Here is a 15,392-nt window from a genome sequence, read left to right as displayed (position 1 = left end):
ACACCTACTTTTTAGGGCCTTAAAATAATTGTGTTTTTCAAAGTATAACACTGCAGAGACAAGGGTGGGAGGGAAACTACATTTTACTGAATCAAAACCTGAAGCCAATATTTGTAACAATGAGATCAAGACTAGTGACTTTTTTTTTGTAATGCCTTTAAATCTCTCATCTTGAGGTGGGCCAAATTAATTTCTTTCTAGATACCAATTTGATGGCAGAATATATAAAAATTTATTTATGAACTTAGAAGCTAAGATAAAAGATTTGCTAAATGCAAACTATTTGATATGACAGAATACCACTTCTTGAATGTGAATAACCCTCCTTAAAAGTTGTGTTGTAATAACACAGTTCATTAACATATCACTCATACAATCCTTCCTCTTGGTAGACAAGTTTAAATATAATTTTATTTTATAAATATTACAATTTTATTTAAAAAGTTTGTAATAGTACAAGTCCCTTCTGTATTTCACAGCACTATATGTTTAGAATCAAGATCAAACAAGAATAAAAAGATGGCACTGCATAAAATAAATTCCCTTTGACCTAGAGAAGGAATTATCAGATTCTTTTAAAAAGCTAACTTAAAAGGTCAATTTCAGAATATCCCCTTATTTAAGAAAAAGCATAGACTTGCACATATGCAAAAGTGAGAGCTTATACATTGGCTTCCCTGGATAACAAGAGTAGGAAAAAAGTAATTTCCCAAGCAGTATTTTAGGTTCAATTTTTGTATACTTTAGTAAAAAATGTTAGTCCAAATATTAGACTGAACTCTACTAAACTGTGGTTTTTCAAAGTAATTTATAGGTAAACACTGAAAAACATGTAGTATTATAAGCCAAACTGATGGGGAATAGAAAAGAGAAAGTGGTTGGGGAAAAAGTCCCAGTGTCTTTAGAGTGATACTGTGATTCTCTATCTACATCTGGGGCCAATGATATGTTGTTCCTACATGGGTTACAATCAGCAAAACTGCTATCACATATTCAAAGAAACAGCTGTAAATATGGCAGCACTACAGCCTTTATCGAAGAGAGTTTATTAGGCTATTCCATTATGTGAGGGAAAGATGATTAAACCAGGAAGGAAAAGGTCTTTATTGCTGTGATTAAATAAAACATAAAACATATATAAAGTGAAAGCTCTATTTTTCTTCTATTATCAAAACAAAACTTGAGATGTTGATGTCCATCTTCTAGCACATAGCATTATTCTGGCCTAACGTACAAAATTCTGTCAAATTTTCCAAAAAAGTCTCCATCTAAGCTGTTACTAAGGAAGAACAAGGAGAGCCAGTTCTTTGGCTTTGTAGTATATATTTGCAAAGTTTGGATTCATGCCCCCAACACTGTGAAAAAAAATCAGGAAACAGTTCCCAGTAAAATGTAATGTCTAGCTTAATTACTAGGTGGTAAATATTATTCTATGTGTTAAACGCTGAATAACAGCAAATTTTTACATGACTGGATAATATAACACTTGAATATAAACATGTTACTTCAAATAAATGGAAAGTGCCTGGTTTAATAAAAAGAGCATTTTCCCCATAAGTAGAACTCTTTCATAAATAGTTGGAATGTGAAAAAAAAATTAACAGTATTACATTTGTTAAATAGGAACTCTCATAAATATATGAAATATGCAAAAAATGTAAATATATATCCATTCTCCCACATTAAGTTCAATGATGTTGACATTTGAAGAATAAAATCATAAAGATGTCAATGGAAAGCTGAATTTCACCTTGCAAGTAAAAAGCGATCTTTTCAAAACAGGGCTCTACATGTGGATTTCAAAATTCCCTCACTATTTACATGAAAAACAAGAGCATTCCAAATCACAGATGACAATTATTTATAATAAAACTACTAAAATACATTCTGGAATCTATTACTGGCACAAGCCTTATCTTACCTAAAATTATTTTTAAAGTAGGCCTGATGGAAGATATATTAAAATTCTATTTTAAAAATTACTCATATCACTGACTACACAATAAAATACCAAGTAACTGACAATTACAGATAAAAAAAACTGTAAACCTTGAATCATATTTGTGATTTTACAGTAATTTTAATTCCAAAATTGATTTTTTTTTAACAAGACTTATAAAAACTACAGAAATCTAAGTGGAAGTCCATATTAAGAATAGAGGTAATTGACGGTACCATCACATCACTAAAGGTTAACTTATGAAAAAAAGGTAATTGTAGTGTATCACCATGAAGAACATTCCCATGGACAACTGAGGTCCTAGCACTGCAGGTTAAAGAGCATAATTGTAATTGCACACAAGAGACATGTGAATGTGGGTACACAGGAGGAGAAGGGTACTGGACTACTAAGCATGCATCATATTCTTTATGCCTATTCTCCAGGACATCATCTGTTGGGTTTCCACAGTGCACATCAGGTCAAAGATTAGGAGGAAGATGCAGAAAGAAATGGTGAAAGTCATCTGTGCTCTGCTTTTAAATTAATCCTTCAGGAAAAGGGGAATTGAAAATTCTTGAGGACCTTCCACACTGTGTTACCATGGCACTGGAACTTCAAAACTGACCCATAAATAGTGACTTTTGTTAACATGAAGCTCCAATTGAGTTTCTCGGCAGAATTTTCCCTGAAATTGGTTTTCTGAACAAACTTTGTTAAAAAATTGACATGAAGTTTATTTAATTTTACTGGTTTTTCAATAAACATCAGAAAAAACTTTTCAGCATACTGTTCTAATAATTGTTTTATATGTGTAGTGGAGCTCTGAAGTTGCATAGCCTCTACTCTTTATTGGATTTGTCACCTTTTCTCTCCTCTAGCCCAACCCCAACATGAGAAGGGAAAATAATGTGCAGGGACCATTTTGCACTTACATGTCCTGGACTAACTGCTTAGCAGTAGTACCTTTCCTACTGAAGCTATCAATGGTTTAGAATGCCTATTTATATTAGGGGGGGGGGGATGGAAGGAGCCAGTCTCTGAGACTAGTGCGTACTTGGAGGTACACAACCCTTCTGTTGGTAAGGCGGCAGCTGAGCCTCAGCTGAATGCTTTATTTCTAAACTGGAGAGTAAGTTAACTCCAGCTTTTTAGTGTCTGCCACCAAACGGCGCATGCTGCCCCCATGAGGCAGTCACGAGTTCTTAAGTTTCCCTTAGAGTTAAAGAAAAAAATGTGGAGTGAAGAAAGGAGAACATTGCTATTTTCCTGCGTAATCATCCTATCCGGCATTTATGAAGCGCTGCAAGGTTTGCACAGCATTTTCTCTACCTCAGATCCTTCCAGCCTCACAACCACCTTGTGAGGTAGGTGCTATGACAGGAGCAAGAGGGGATGGGACTTCCTCAGAGTCACACAGCCAGTAAATACTTGAGGCAAGACCCACACGAGCTCATCCTGTCTCCAACATTCCCTCCATTAGGCCACTTAGTGACCCTTAAGTGCTTTGACATCACTTTGAGAGAACATGCTACAAAAGACTAGTGCATACAAAGTTAAAACTCAAAATGAGGGGGACTGAGAGGCATCGGCAGCTCTGGGACACCACAGGACTTTGAAACCTTCAGTTCAGGAGCAGCTACTTTGGCTCCAAGGAAATGATGCAGTGACTTAGGAGTATTCCAAGAGGCCCCCTCCCCCTCTCCTCTGGCTATCTTGGTAATGCTGCCTTTGCTCAGCGCTGTCGTTTTTCCTTTGGTCCTGGTTGGTCTTTTAAAAATCAGTAAACACAAAGAGGTAAATGGAAAATGCCTTTGTTGTGAGGAAACCTTCAGCTTTAGGCATATGACTAGGGAAGGCTGGAGAGCTGGAGCACTGAGGGAAAACTGTCCAAGGCCTTCTCTAGCCAGCCACACCGGTCTTTGCTGGAGCACCATCAATCGCTGTCAGATTCTTCTCTGTACTTGGCTCGAATGGCCTGGCCATTCTGCAGGGGCATTTCTTCATAGTCACTCCTATTAACAAAGAGATCTTTGAAAGCATTCCCTTTCTAACAACAGGTATATATTTAATTCTTAACTCCCCAAATGACTCAGCATTCTATGTAGCGCTCATTTCAGGAAAGACTTTGTCTCTTTTTTTAATATTCAGTTTATATGATCTATATTCTCACCTTCCAACTCATTATACCCAACTCCATATATTCCTGAGAAAATGGCTACTTCTAGTAATCATCCATCTAAGCTTGTGTCAGTGGCCAGGGAATACAAACAGACTGTCCACTTTGTTTCTTGGAAAAATGGCCATTTTAAGTCTACTGCCTAAAAAGTGGAAAATTGTAGCGAACAATGAAATCACATCACACAGCCTTGCAGGCTTAAGAATGTTTTGAGAATGATCGAAAAACAATGGAGACATAAAAATGGCCAACCGAGAATTTGCAGTGCCCAATGTTATTTCACAAGAAAAAATTACCTTACCCATAAATCACATCATCATCAGAGTCATTAAGCATGGAAAAGGCTGGATTATCTTTCAACTGTGACTCTGGAAAAAATGAACAAAAGTGTCTGTTTAACTAGAAATTCTCATTACTGGTCTAATGAAATATGCAGGTGCTTAATAAATATGTGGCTATCTCAGCTTCTGCTGATACTTATGCAGTTACTTGGCCAAGAACCCAGAACTGAGGTCACTTACCATAGAGTGCATTCTTAGATGGTGAATACACAAAGGCTAAAGTATAGAGATAAAAGTTCAGCAAGCCATAGAAAGATAAGAATTCCGCTGGTGAGATCAGTCAAGGTTAGTAGTTCAAATCAAGTAGTTCAAGAACACAACACAGCATTTCCCTAAGTTTTCTTCTTCCCAAGCTGGGATGCTTGCTCTGAGCTACTCTCCTCAGTGAAGCACTCAGAATTAGCCAGGACCATCGGCTTTGCTCAAAATTCCAGTCACTGATTAGGTAACACAGGGCGCAGCAACCGTTCAAAGTCATGCTAAATAAGATCTCCATAATATCTCCTCGCCCGGTAACCTATCCTCCCAATAAGATAACAATGCAGTGCCGCCTTCCACGCTTAACCAATCAACAGGGCACTCATATGGCAAAGACACACATGGTACAAGGTGAGCCCATGAACATGATGGTCCTCTCAGCCCTTTAAATGCAATAAGGAATTCTAGGAAAGATAAGCCCTTAAATCACTAACCTCAAATAAGCCCTATAAAGTTTCCTGTGGAAATAATGAAGATACAACCCATCATAAACATTACTAGTTGTGAGATTAACAAGTTATCTTAGAGTCTATCACCAAGTACTTCAATAGCTTTAAAATGATTTCTTTAGCTCTGAAAGGCACAAAGGTGTTGTGGATAGACAGCTGTCTGGGAGCTAGAAACCTGAATGCAAGTCCTGCTCCTTGACAAGTCCTGATGTGACTTTGGGCAAGTCACTGAACTTCACAAAGTTCTAGGCAACTTTACAAGGCTCTTAAATTTCACAAAAGGTGCTAACCTGCACTCGTTCAAAGTTCACTTGCCTGGGAGTTGCCTAAACCAGTGAAATCATAAACTTGGTCCCAATCCCTAACACTAAGAATAATGTTAATTAACTGTCTAACCAGTTAGATTTACATTGCTAATGATGGCTAATACTGTAAAAATTCCTTCATCTGAATAATAAAGGAAAAAAATATGGAATCCTCAGGATTATTATAATTTAGTCATTTCAGTCATCTTTGACTCTTCATGATCCTACTGTGATTTTCTTGGCAGAGACACTGGAATGGCTGCCATTGCCTTCTCTAACTCATTTTACAGATGAGGAAACTGAGGTAAAGTTAAGTGACTTGCCCAGTATCCCACAACTACTAAGTATCCATGATCAGATTTAAACTCAGGTCTTGACTCCAACTCGGTGTTCTATCCACTCTCAGGATACCATCCAGTAAAGATCAGAAATTAATCAAATCAGTACTATTTTTCCCACAGTTCAAATAATCCAAAATTGAATTTATTAAACTTTTTTTTTATTCTCACAGCTGTAGACATTGGAATAACTGTAACAGAGTCCTATAGATTTAAGGACTTTTGATTTAAAAGGATATAATTCTGGTAGTGATTTGATAGTTCAGCTACAAAATTGTCCTGCAACACTTGTGATCCAAACCTTAGATAAAGTATAACAATACTGCAAAAGAAGAAAAAAGGAAAATCAAGGAAGTAAACCTGTAAAGAATTGGAGTCAGAAGTTTTTACACCAGTAATTTTAGCATGCATTTTTTCTTTTTTTTCAATTTACTGAATGTTCAATTTCCTGAACTTTAATTAAAAAAAATAATATCTTTTTACTTTTAATATACATGCAAAAATAGTTTTTTCAACATTTACCCTTGAAAAATCTTGTATTCCAAATTTTTCTCCCTCCCTTTCCCCCACCCCTTCCCCTAGATAGTAAGTAATCCAATACAGGTTAAACATGTGCAATTTTTATACATGTTTCTACCTTTATGATTTAACATGCATTTTGATCAGTATTTTTTAACATGGGAATTTTTCTTTCCTCCTTTTCCATGGAAGTTTATCTATCTATCTATCTATCTATCTGTCTGTCCTCATATCTTTCTCCTTTCTGTACTGTCCCCCTTCATCCCACACATCACCTGTTTCTTTCTTAGAAAATGACCTTACTTCCTCCTTTATTAAAGGAGCCCTCAGTCTTAAATCAGTGTCTAGGAAGACACTGCAGACATTTTATCTTTACTAAGCCTTTTCTCCTTTGTATCCTCCACTGGAAAACAGGGTACCTCTTTTCACTGCCAACATTAATCCTTCACTTGTGCCCACAATTCTATGCACTCCTGTCCCTTTCAAGATTGGCCCATTTAGGTCAAAGGATATGAACAGACAATTTTCAGATGATGAAATTTAAACTATTACCACTCATATGAAGGAATGTTCCAAATCACTATTGATTAGAGAAATGCAAATTAAGACAACTCGGAGATACCACTACACACCTGTCAGATTGGCTAAAATGACAGGAAAAAATAATGATGAATATTGGAGGGGATGCGGGAAAACTGGGACACTGATGCACTGTTGGTGGAGTTGTGAATGGATCCAACCATTCTGGAAAGCGATTTGGAACTATGCTCAAAAGTTATCAAACTGTGCATACGCTTTGATCCAGCAGTGTTTCTACTGGGCTTATACTCCAAAGAGATACTAAAGAAGGGAAAGGGACCTGTATGTGCCAAAATGTTTGTGGCAGCCCTGTTTGTAGTGGCTAGATACTGGAAAATGAATGGATGTCCATCAATTGGAGAATGGCTGGGTAAATTGTGGTATATGAATGTTATGGAATATTATTGTTCTGTAAGGAATGACCAGCAGGATGAATACAGAGAGGACTGGCGAGACTTACATGAACTGATGCTAAGTGAAATGAGCAGAACCAGGAGATCATTATATACCTCAACAACAATACTGTATGAGGATGTATTCTGATGGAAGTGGATTTCTTTGACAAAGAGAAGATCTAACTCAGTTTCAACTGATCAATGATGGACAGAAGCAGCTACACCCAAAGAAAGAACACTGGGAAATGAATGCAAACTGTTTGCATTTTTGTTTTTCTTCCTGGGTTATTTCTACCTTCTGAATCCAATTCTCCCTGTGCAACAAGAAAACTGTTCGGTTCTGCAAACATATATTGTATCTAGGATATACTGCGACATATTTAACATATATAGGACTGCTTGCCATTTAGGGGAGGGGGTGAAGGGAGGGAGGGGAAAAGTCAGAACAGAAGTGAGTGCAAGGGATAATGCTGTAAAAAATTACCCTGGCATGGGTTCTGTCAATAAAAAGTTATTATTAAAAAAAATGTATATTTACTATTTACATTCAGGAGGTCAAGCTATACATATCAGATTTCAGGGCTATCTTGCAAAATTCTGACCCATACTATGATAATCTGTAAGCTTGCTGACTACACAACTAATATAGCATACCTTTTTTAGGGTCTTTTCTCATAAAAGATCCCACTTTCAAACTTATTAAGTGTAAGTTCATTAGAAACTTTGTCCCCTTGTTAAGTATCACAATAAAGCTATGGCCTTTGACTTAAAAAAAAAAAAAAAAAAGACTGGCCCATTTATTCACTTTCTTAGATTTTTCAATTTCTTTTTCTATCAGCTACTTTCCTACTACTTACAAACATTCTCAGGTCTCTCTAATACTAATACTCTTTACTTAAGCCTTACTCCCTTAAAACTATTTCCAATGTCTTGTTTCCCTTTCACTGTCAAATTGCTTTTTAAAGGTCATCTATCCAACTTTTCTCTCTTTTATTTCCTCACTACCCTCTCATTCCCTTAACCCCTTAAAATTTAACTTTTGACTCTACTACTGTACTGAAATGATTCTTTCAAAGGTTACCAATGCTCTTTTAGTTACAAAATTCTGTGGTTCTTACTCAGTTTTACTTTAATGCTATATACCACTGGCCACCCCATCTTTTACACAATCTTTAGGAATCTGCCCATGGCCCTCTTCTCATCTTCCTCTATATTCTCTCTTCACAAGATTTTATCATTCCCATTGTTTCATTTATCACATCTTTGTAGATAAATTTATAGACATCTAGTTTCAGTACCTGCCCTGACCTCCATTTTCACTTCACCAGCTGCCCACTGGATAGGTCCACCTATATATTCTACACTAGTAGAACAACTGAGATGTTGATCTCAATTCCAACACATCTGTTCATTTGCATATTCTACCAACACTGCATTCTTCAACATTTGAAATGGAATTCATCTTCCTTTCCCTCAAAATTAAACTTTCTTGACTTTCCTATTGTTGTTGATCACTATGGTCAAAAAAATCCTCAATTATCTTTTGGTTTTTTGCCTTTCCTCTTCCTTTATATTTAATCACAGAATTTCAGTCAGAAGGAACTTTTGAAGACCTAGTTCAACTTATACCTAAATAAGAATTCTTATTACAATGTGACAGACAGCTTCTGCTTAGGAAGAAAAACCTCTTATAGTATTAGGAGGCTAACTTCTAAGGTAGCCCATTCCACTTTTGAATAGCTCTACCAGGAACCAAGCCAGGTCAATTCTATCTTCACCATATTTTTTGCATATACCATTCCCCCTCCACCATACTGCAATTACTCTAGCTCAACCTCTTGTCAAATAGTTCTGTGTCTGGTCTCTCTGCTCCTCATCTCTTCCTCTTCAATATTCTTGTATGTAATTGTCACTGTAATCCTAAACCTTCATTAACTCTCTACTGTTTCTAGGAAAAATGCATAATTCCCAATCTAATGCTTAACATCTTTAACAATTTATTTCCTAATTATCTTTTTAGCCTACACTCTGTTCCTTTGAACAGTCTATGTTCCAGCCATACTCGATTTCTAGCCATTCCCCAATTTTGTCCCATACTTCTCTATAGGCATTCATGCCCTTCAGCTCCAGTGACTAGAATGTACTCTCTGTGTCTGCATACTGAAATCCTTCTCTTCTTTCATGGCCCAGTTCAGGTACCACTTCCTCCCAACCCAAAACCTTCTGCAGGTCTCCTCTGCTAAAAGTGATTTCTCCATTCTCAAATTTCTCTACAGCTCATATCTAGATTTCTTTTTTAATCTTTGTCATGTTCTGCCTGGTTATTGTGCTTATTTATGTCTATGAAACAATCTCCATTACACTGTAAGCCCTTGGGGATCAGAAGAAACTCTGTATTTCTAGTGTTTTGTCCCTAGTAGGCATTTTGTAAATGTTTGTAAATGAATAACATACATAAGCTTCTATTTCACTAATATCTCATTGTCTGGAAGTAACCTAGCAAAGCCAAACTCTACTCAAGTCAGAAAAGTTTGCATGTAAGCCCAGGAACAGATAAATGCTGAGTATGATCTCTGAGGACCAAGCTACCTAAGCTCAGAAAGACTTGCTACCTAAAGCAGGACACCAAGTAATGACATTTTTGGTCACAGTAACATGAAGAGATTCAAATTTGTAGAAATGGAAGGAATACCCACACCAAGGAAACTGCATGTCTTTCAAGGTATCATCAAAACATATGTGCATGTGCATGTGTGACAGAGAGCTCTGATAATCTGTTTCAAATTTTGTTTTGAGGGTAAAGTTCATTCTTTTCTACTCCATTGTTCCCTAAAGAGTAAAGAGAGGTTCTATGCAAAAACTGTGATGAGAATAATGGTTTATCTTTTAAAATATTACATATTATGTTATGTATCAAAAATAGTACACAGGGCAATTATCAGAATGAATAAAGGCTTTAATCTTCTCTATTTTAGTCCAAAATTTTCCCAATCTTTTGTTTAAGGAGAATGCCAGTATAGCATTTCTAATTTCTGTTGACATCTTTTAAGCCTCAAACTGTCTGCTGCCACAATGGTTTAGTCAACTACATTTATATGTAGAAGGATACACTAAAACACTGAGCCCCACATTCCCATATGGACGTCTTTACCTTTACATACCTAGGGAAGCAAAAGTGAGAGCCACTTCCTTTGAATCCCAGCTACCAGAAAACCATACTGTTTTTTTTTCCCGTACTTTACTCTGATGAGGAAGAAACCATTGGCAAAAGAACAAGCCAAAACCTGGAACTGATTTTTTTAAAATACTTTTGGAGACACTATACTTAATAATCCAAAGTATCACATTTTAGAAAGAAGGCATGATCTAGTGATAGAGGGCAGAACTAAAGTCCTGCCTCTGACACACACTGGCTGGGTGATCCTGCACAAGCCACCAAAATTTTCAGCACCCAAGAAAATGCTCTAAAAGGATAAATTGCACAGCAAGAGCAGGAGGAAAATTCTTTCCTGAGAGATCTCTATGCTCCTGAAATCCCAGTTCAGCCCTTTCCATTCTATCTCCCCTATCCACACCCACTCCTCTGCCCCAACATATAATCATATGGTGATAACTAATGTTCAGGATGAATGAAAGAATGAAAAGTTGATTGTTAAGTGCTTCCCATGTGCCAAACTGAAGATAAAGAAATCAGTGTAACTACAAAGCCCTGAAGAGCTAGAAGTGTTCAATGTATTTTACTAGGATTGAATCTTTCTGAAAAATCACTATGTTTCAGAGAACAACTCGTGTAATATTTAATGAATGAAAACATCCTATCCCATGATCATTCAGGATGGCAGGGAGGTGAATGTGTTCTTGGTTTTGCCAGATGGATGGCAGCGGGCGATGGCTTTCCCTCTCTACCACCCACCTGCTTGGCACCTGGCATTTCTCCCACTTGACATGAGGGAGTTGGAAGTCCATCAGCACACTATGACATTATATCTAGCAGATGAATAAGACACCATTTAGCCCTACGTATTGGGCTAGAACTTTTATGTTCTAGAGACAAGAAAAACAAAAACAAAACAAAACAAAGATTTTTTGGTTATTTTTCTTCTGAATAAAAGGTTTCCTTACCTAATGACAAGTACTACGAAGGTCAATGCAGTCAAGAATTTTAACCTGAGATCTGGAAATGACAAATCAAAAATGACAATTTAAGACAATCTCTTAGCAGTAAACATTCCTCTATCATAGAAAACTTTTCATTACAAACTATCCAAATTTGGGCTTTGAACATGCCTCTTTATATCTCAGAAGTATTACTCAAGAATAATAGCTCACCTTTACTTTAAAGTTTACAAAGGTAAAATATCAGCTATGTCTGAAAAGCATCTTACAGGGAGGATCATAATTTTTGCTTTGGCAAATATTTAAGTGAGGGAAGCCTTGGCTGGTCTTAGAGCAGAAATGGCCCCTGTGTTCTTTCAGCACCATGCTGCAGCAGTAGCGGCAGCAAGTATGTGACAACTTTAAGAAGGTCATTGATTGTTTTAAAAAGCATCAGTCCAAAAAGGCCAAGTCTAAACGGCTTCCTCTGGATCCCTCCTGTGCTTCATAATTGGGCACTGTCTAGAACTCTGAGGGTTTCTTAGAAGCTACAGTACTCTAACCCATCTGTCTTGCTCTTGGTAAGACTGGAACTGCTCAAAAGATTCTAGGAAAAACCTTCATTCATCTGGGCAACCATTAGCTGCCCTAGGCACCAATTTAGGGAGTAACCAATCTCAAGAGAAGACTTACCAACATAAGGCATATGGCGAAGTTCTGAGCAAGCCCTCACAATCAAGAACAAAAGGTATAAAATATAGATGCCAGCGACCACCAGGAAAAAAACCTTCATCCCCTGAAAACACACAAGACATAAGTATCATTTAAACTTTCTCAGCATAGGATCACAGGATTACCAACTCTTATGGTGTTCAAAAAGGAGGCCAGGAGAAGAAATTTGGGGACCTTGTTGGACTGAGTCCAAGATCTTCATTTTATGAATGCATGGAGACTCTTAAAGACTGTCCAAGCTCATATGGTTCTATGCAGTAGAGTCAGGAATAGGACCTATACCTCACAACTTCCTGTTCATTAAAATAAAAATGGATTAGGATGTCTAAGAGCGAACTGCAAAAAATAATGACCTTATGTTGGAATGTTGCTTGAGTTTCCTGCATGGCTTTTGGCAAATCATGTCATACTTCTCTCTGTGCTAACTGGGCAGAGCAACAAAAATATACGCTTACAGATGTTGGGCATTTTGTACATCATTAGCATCTTTAGAAAAAGCAAACCTGAAACAGAATGAGATGTTTCACAGGAAAGAAAGACAAAATATCCCTTAGATCACTCAGGCCCAGAAGCCAAAACTCTCCAGCTTTAATGAGTAGTAGATGAAGAAATCTCAGAAATTGAGAACCTTGTAAAATTTGTAAATAGGTTACGTGATTTAAATAAGGTAAAACTTCAAAATCTTGGTTTGTACATAGGAAATACAGGGTTTCAAATATTACCAGAACAGGTACTATTGAGTACTATTAAAAAGGAAGATTAGACAGAGAGGAAGCGCCTATTCCTGAGTTTCCAGCTTTTCTCCTGACTTACGATTCTCCCTTACTAAATCTCTGTACCCCATTCTCAACTCATATTCACTACTCACACACTTCCAAACATTTTGTGCGAGTGCCTTTCCTCACACCATTTGTCTCCCTTCTTCTCTTCTCAATACAAAAACAAAGTCAAGTATTACACCACACACACAATGGAAACATAAATAATGCTGGTGATGACTGTCTCCCAGTCTAGGCTAGACCAAAGAGAAGGTTGATCCCCTGGGACCTCAAGCAGCCTGGTGGCCTATTCTCAGTGGAGGGAGGTTTGTCCTTGGCAACATGTTAAGTAGGGTCCTTGTTGAGAGATATGGAATTGTCTATAACAGGACTTTTTAAACTTTTCCCACTCAAAACCACTTTTCACCCAAGAAATATTTATGCAACCACAGGTATATAGGTATACAAATCAATGATTTACTGATTACAAATCATAATTTATTGAATACAAATCACATTTAGTGGCACAACCCCACATGGGGCTGTGAACCACAGTTAAAGAAGCTTCGCTCTATAAGAGAAACAATCTAATTTACCATCTTGCCTTCCTCCCAAAACCTGAAATTTGGGGAGTTACAGTCTCACACTGTAACACAGTAAGAAAGAACACTTATTGTTACAAGAAATCTGATCTGGAATCCGAACTCCTTATGAAATATGTGACCATAGACAAGTGATTTCACATCTTCCTGAGCCTTTATTTCCTCATCTGTGAAACTGGGATAGTTAACTTGTGGAATCACTGGGATGCTCAAATGAGATACTGTAAATAATATACTTGGCAAAACTTAAGACATTACAAAAACACACAAGACTTGGTAATTAAGATTTCTACTTCACCTGATGAGAGGGGAAGGAAGCAATTACCTGGAGCACGCTGTGGGTTTACGTGACAGAGGTGCCTTGGTTCTGAGGCTCTCCCTACAGTGAGGACAAATTGCTAGGCTTGGCCACAGAGACACAGCTCTCTGGCTGGCAAGGAGGCAAATGGAGAGAAGCCGAAGATGGAAAAAGGACTTGTATAAGGCACCCTCGCCTAGGATTACGAAGAATGTCTTCGGTCTCAGCCCGATAATTATGGCTAAAAATTCTCTTGATTGTGTGGGCACTACTTCTCCTGACCAAGTGATAACTGCCTGAGGACAGACTAGGTGTCTTTGGTTCTTTGCCTTGCTTGCGAGAATGACTTCCCTGTGTAGCTGAAAGGACACTGGATTGGGAGTTGGGAGGGAGCAGGTAGTGAGAAAAGGAGGGATAAATGATACATGGGAAGGGGAGGGGGAAAAAGAAAGGGAAGGAGAGAAGGAAGGATTTGTTATGTGTTTGCTATGTATCAAACCCTTATAATATTATCACATCTGATTCTCACAATAACCCTGGGAAGCAGGTGCTGTTATTGTCCCCATTTTACACTTGAGGAAACTGAGGCAGACAGAGATTAATTCTGTTCAGGTTCACACAGCCAATAAAGAGCTGAGGCTGGATTTGAACTCAGGCTTTCCTGACTCCAGGCTCAATCATCTTTCTACTGTATACACTATACCACCTGGCTGTCCAGGAAGAGGCAACCTTGGTTATAATTTTGGCCTTTGTGATCTTTCATAAATCACTGAATTTATCTGGATTTCAAATTCCTCACCCATCAGATAAGGGAATCCCTAAGGCAGCTGGGTGGCTCAGCAGATACAGCACTGAAGCTGTAGACAGGAATTCAAATCCATCCTAGCTGGGCAAGTCACATCCTCTGCCTGCCTCCGTTTCCTCATCTATAAAGTGGGGATAGATGATGGCACCTCCCTTTTTCCCTGTTGTAAGGACAAAATGACATAAAAGTTGAAAAGCTCTTGGCCCATAGTAGGTGCTCAAGGTTTCTCCTCTCCCATTTCTTTCTAAGTTGAATATTCATGATTTTCTTCTGAAAAGGCCATACTCTACTGCCAGAAATAGTCTGGTGGCAGGACCCAGAAGACTGCTCAGGAGCTCTGACATCATTCATATGACAAAAGTCCCAGCAATTGCTTCAGAAGCAAGGCCTTGCATCCCCAGGAAACGGCTTGGGCTCAAAGGATCATTTGGGGACCCCCTGTGACTTTTGCTTCCCTGTCTGAATGGCAGGAAAATTGTAGTCTGGCTTAACTCTTAAAAGTTTACAAAGTGCTTTCTTCAAAATCACCTCCTAGAGAAAGACAGTAGGTATGTATGGATATATGGATAAATGGCTGGGTGGATGTAAGTGTATGTGTGCACGTAGGTGTGTGTGTATGGGTTACTCTATCCCAATTTTTTAGATTGTTAAAGTGAACATCAGAGAAGTTGTGTCTTATTTATGGTCACACAGCTAACAGCCCAGACGTGAATTCCAGTCTCTTGACTCCTATCCAGCCTTCTTTCTGCTACACAAGGGAAGAGCATACTCTAAACAATATAAAGCAAATTTCTCCCTTC

The 15,392-nt window shown here is 37.9% G+C and overlaps 1 protein-coding gene across 3 annotated transcripts in view; it reads right to left on the bottom strand.

Annotated features, from left to right (window-relative positions):
- Window positions 1-383: 383 nt before the first annotated feature.
- Window positions 384-15,392, bottom strand: part of TMEM181 (transmembrane protein 181) — a 112,112-nt gene continuing 97,103 nt past the window's right edge. For all 3 annotated transcript variants that reach the window (XM_051998013.1, XM_051998014.1, XM_051998016.1), the window contains 6 exons: window positions 12,091-12,193; window positions 11,425-11,476; window positions 6,049-6,131; window positions 4,640-4,729; window positions 4,420-4,486; window positions 384-3,954 (listed from right to left, as the gene is read on the bottom strand). In XM_051998013.1, coding sequence (XP_051853973.1) covers window positions 3,876-3,954; window positions 4,420-4,486; window positions 4,640-4,729; window positions 6,049-6,131; window positions 11,425-11,476; window positions 12,091-12,193 — 474 coding nt within the window. In that variant the 3' untranslated portion in view covers window positions 384-3,875. The remainder of the gene's footprint in view (window positions 3,955-4,419; window positions 4,487-4,639; window positions 4,730-6,048; window positions 6,132-11,424; window positions 11,477-12,090; window positions 12,194-15,392) is intronic.

This window comes from Antechinus flavipes, chromosome 4, assembly GCF_016432865.1.
Source record: "Antechinus flavipes isolate AdamAnt ecotype Samford, QLD, Australia chromosome 4, AdamAnt_v2, whole genome shotgun sequence".
In the NCBI taxonomy this organism is placed as follows: Eukaryota; Metazoa; Chordata; class Mammalia; order Dasyuromorphia; family Dasyuridae; genus Antechinus; species Antechinus flavipes.
The sequence above is the reverse complement of the archived record's forward strand: the minus strand, read 5'-3'. Positions and strand labels throughout refer to the sequence as shown.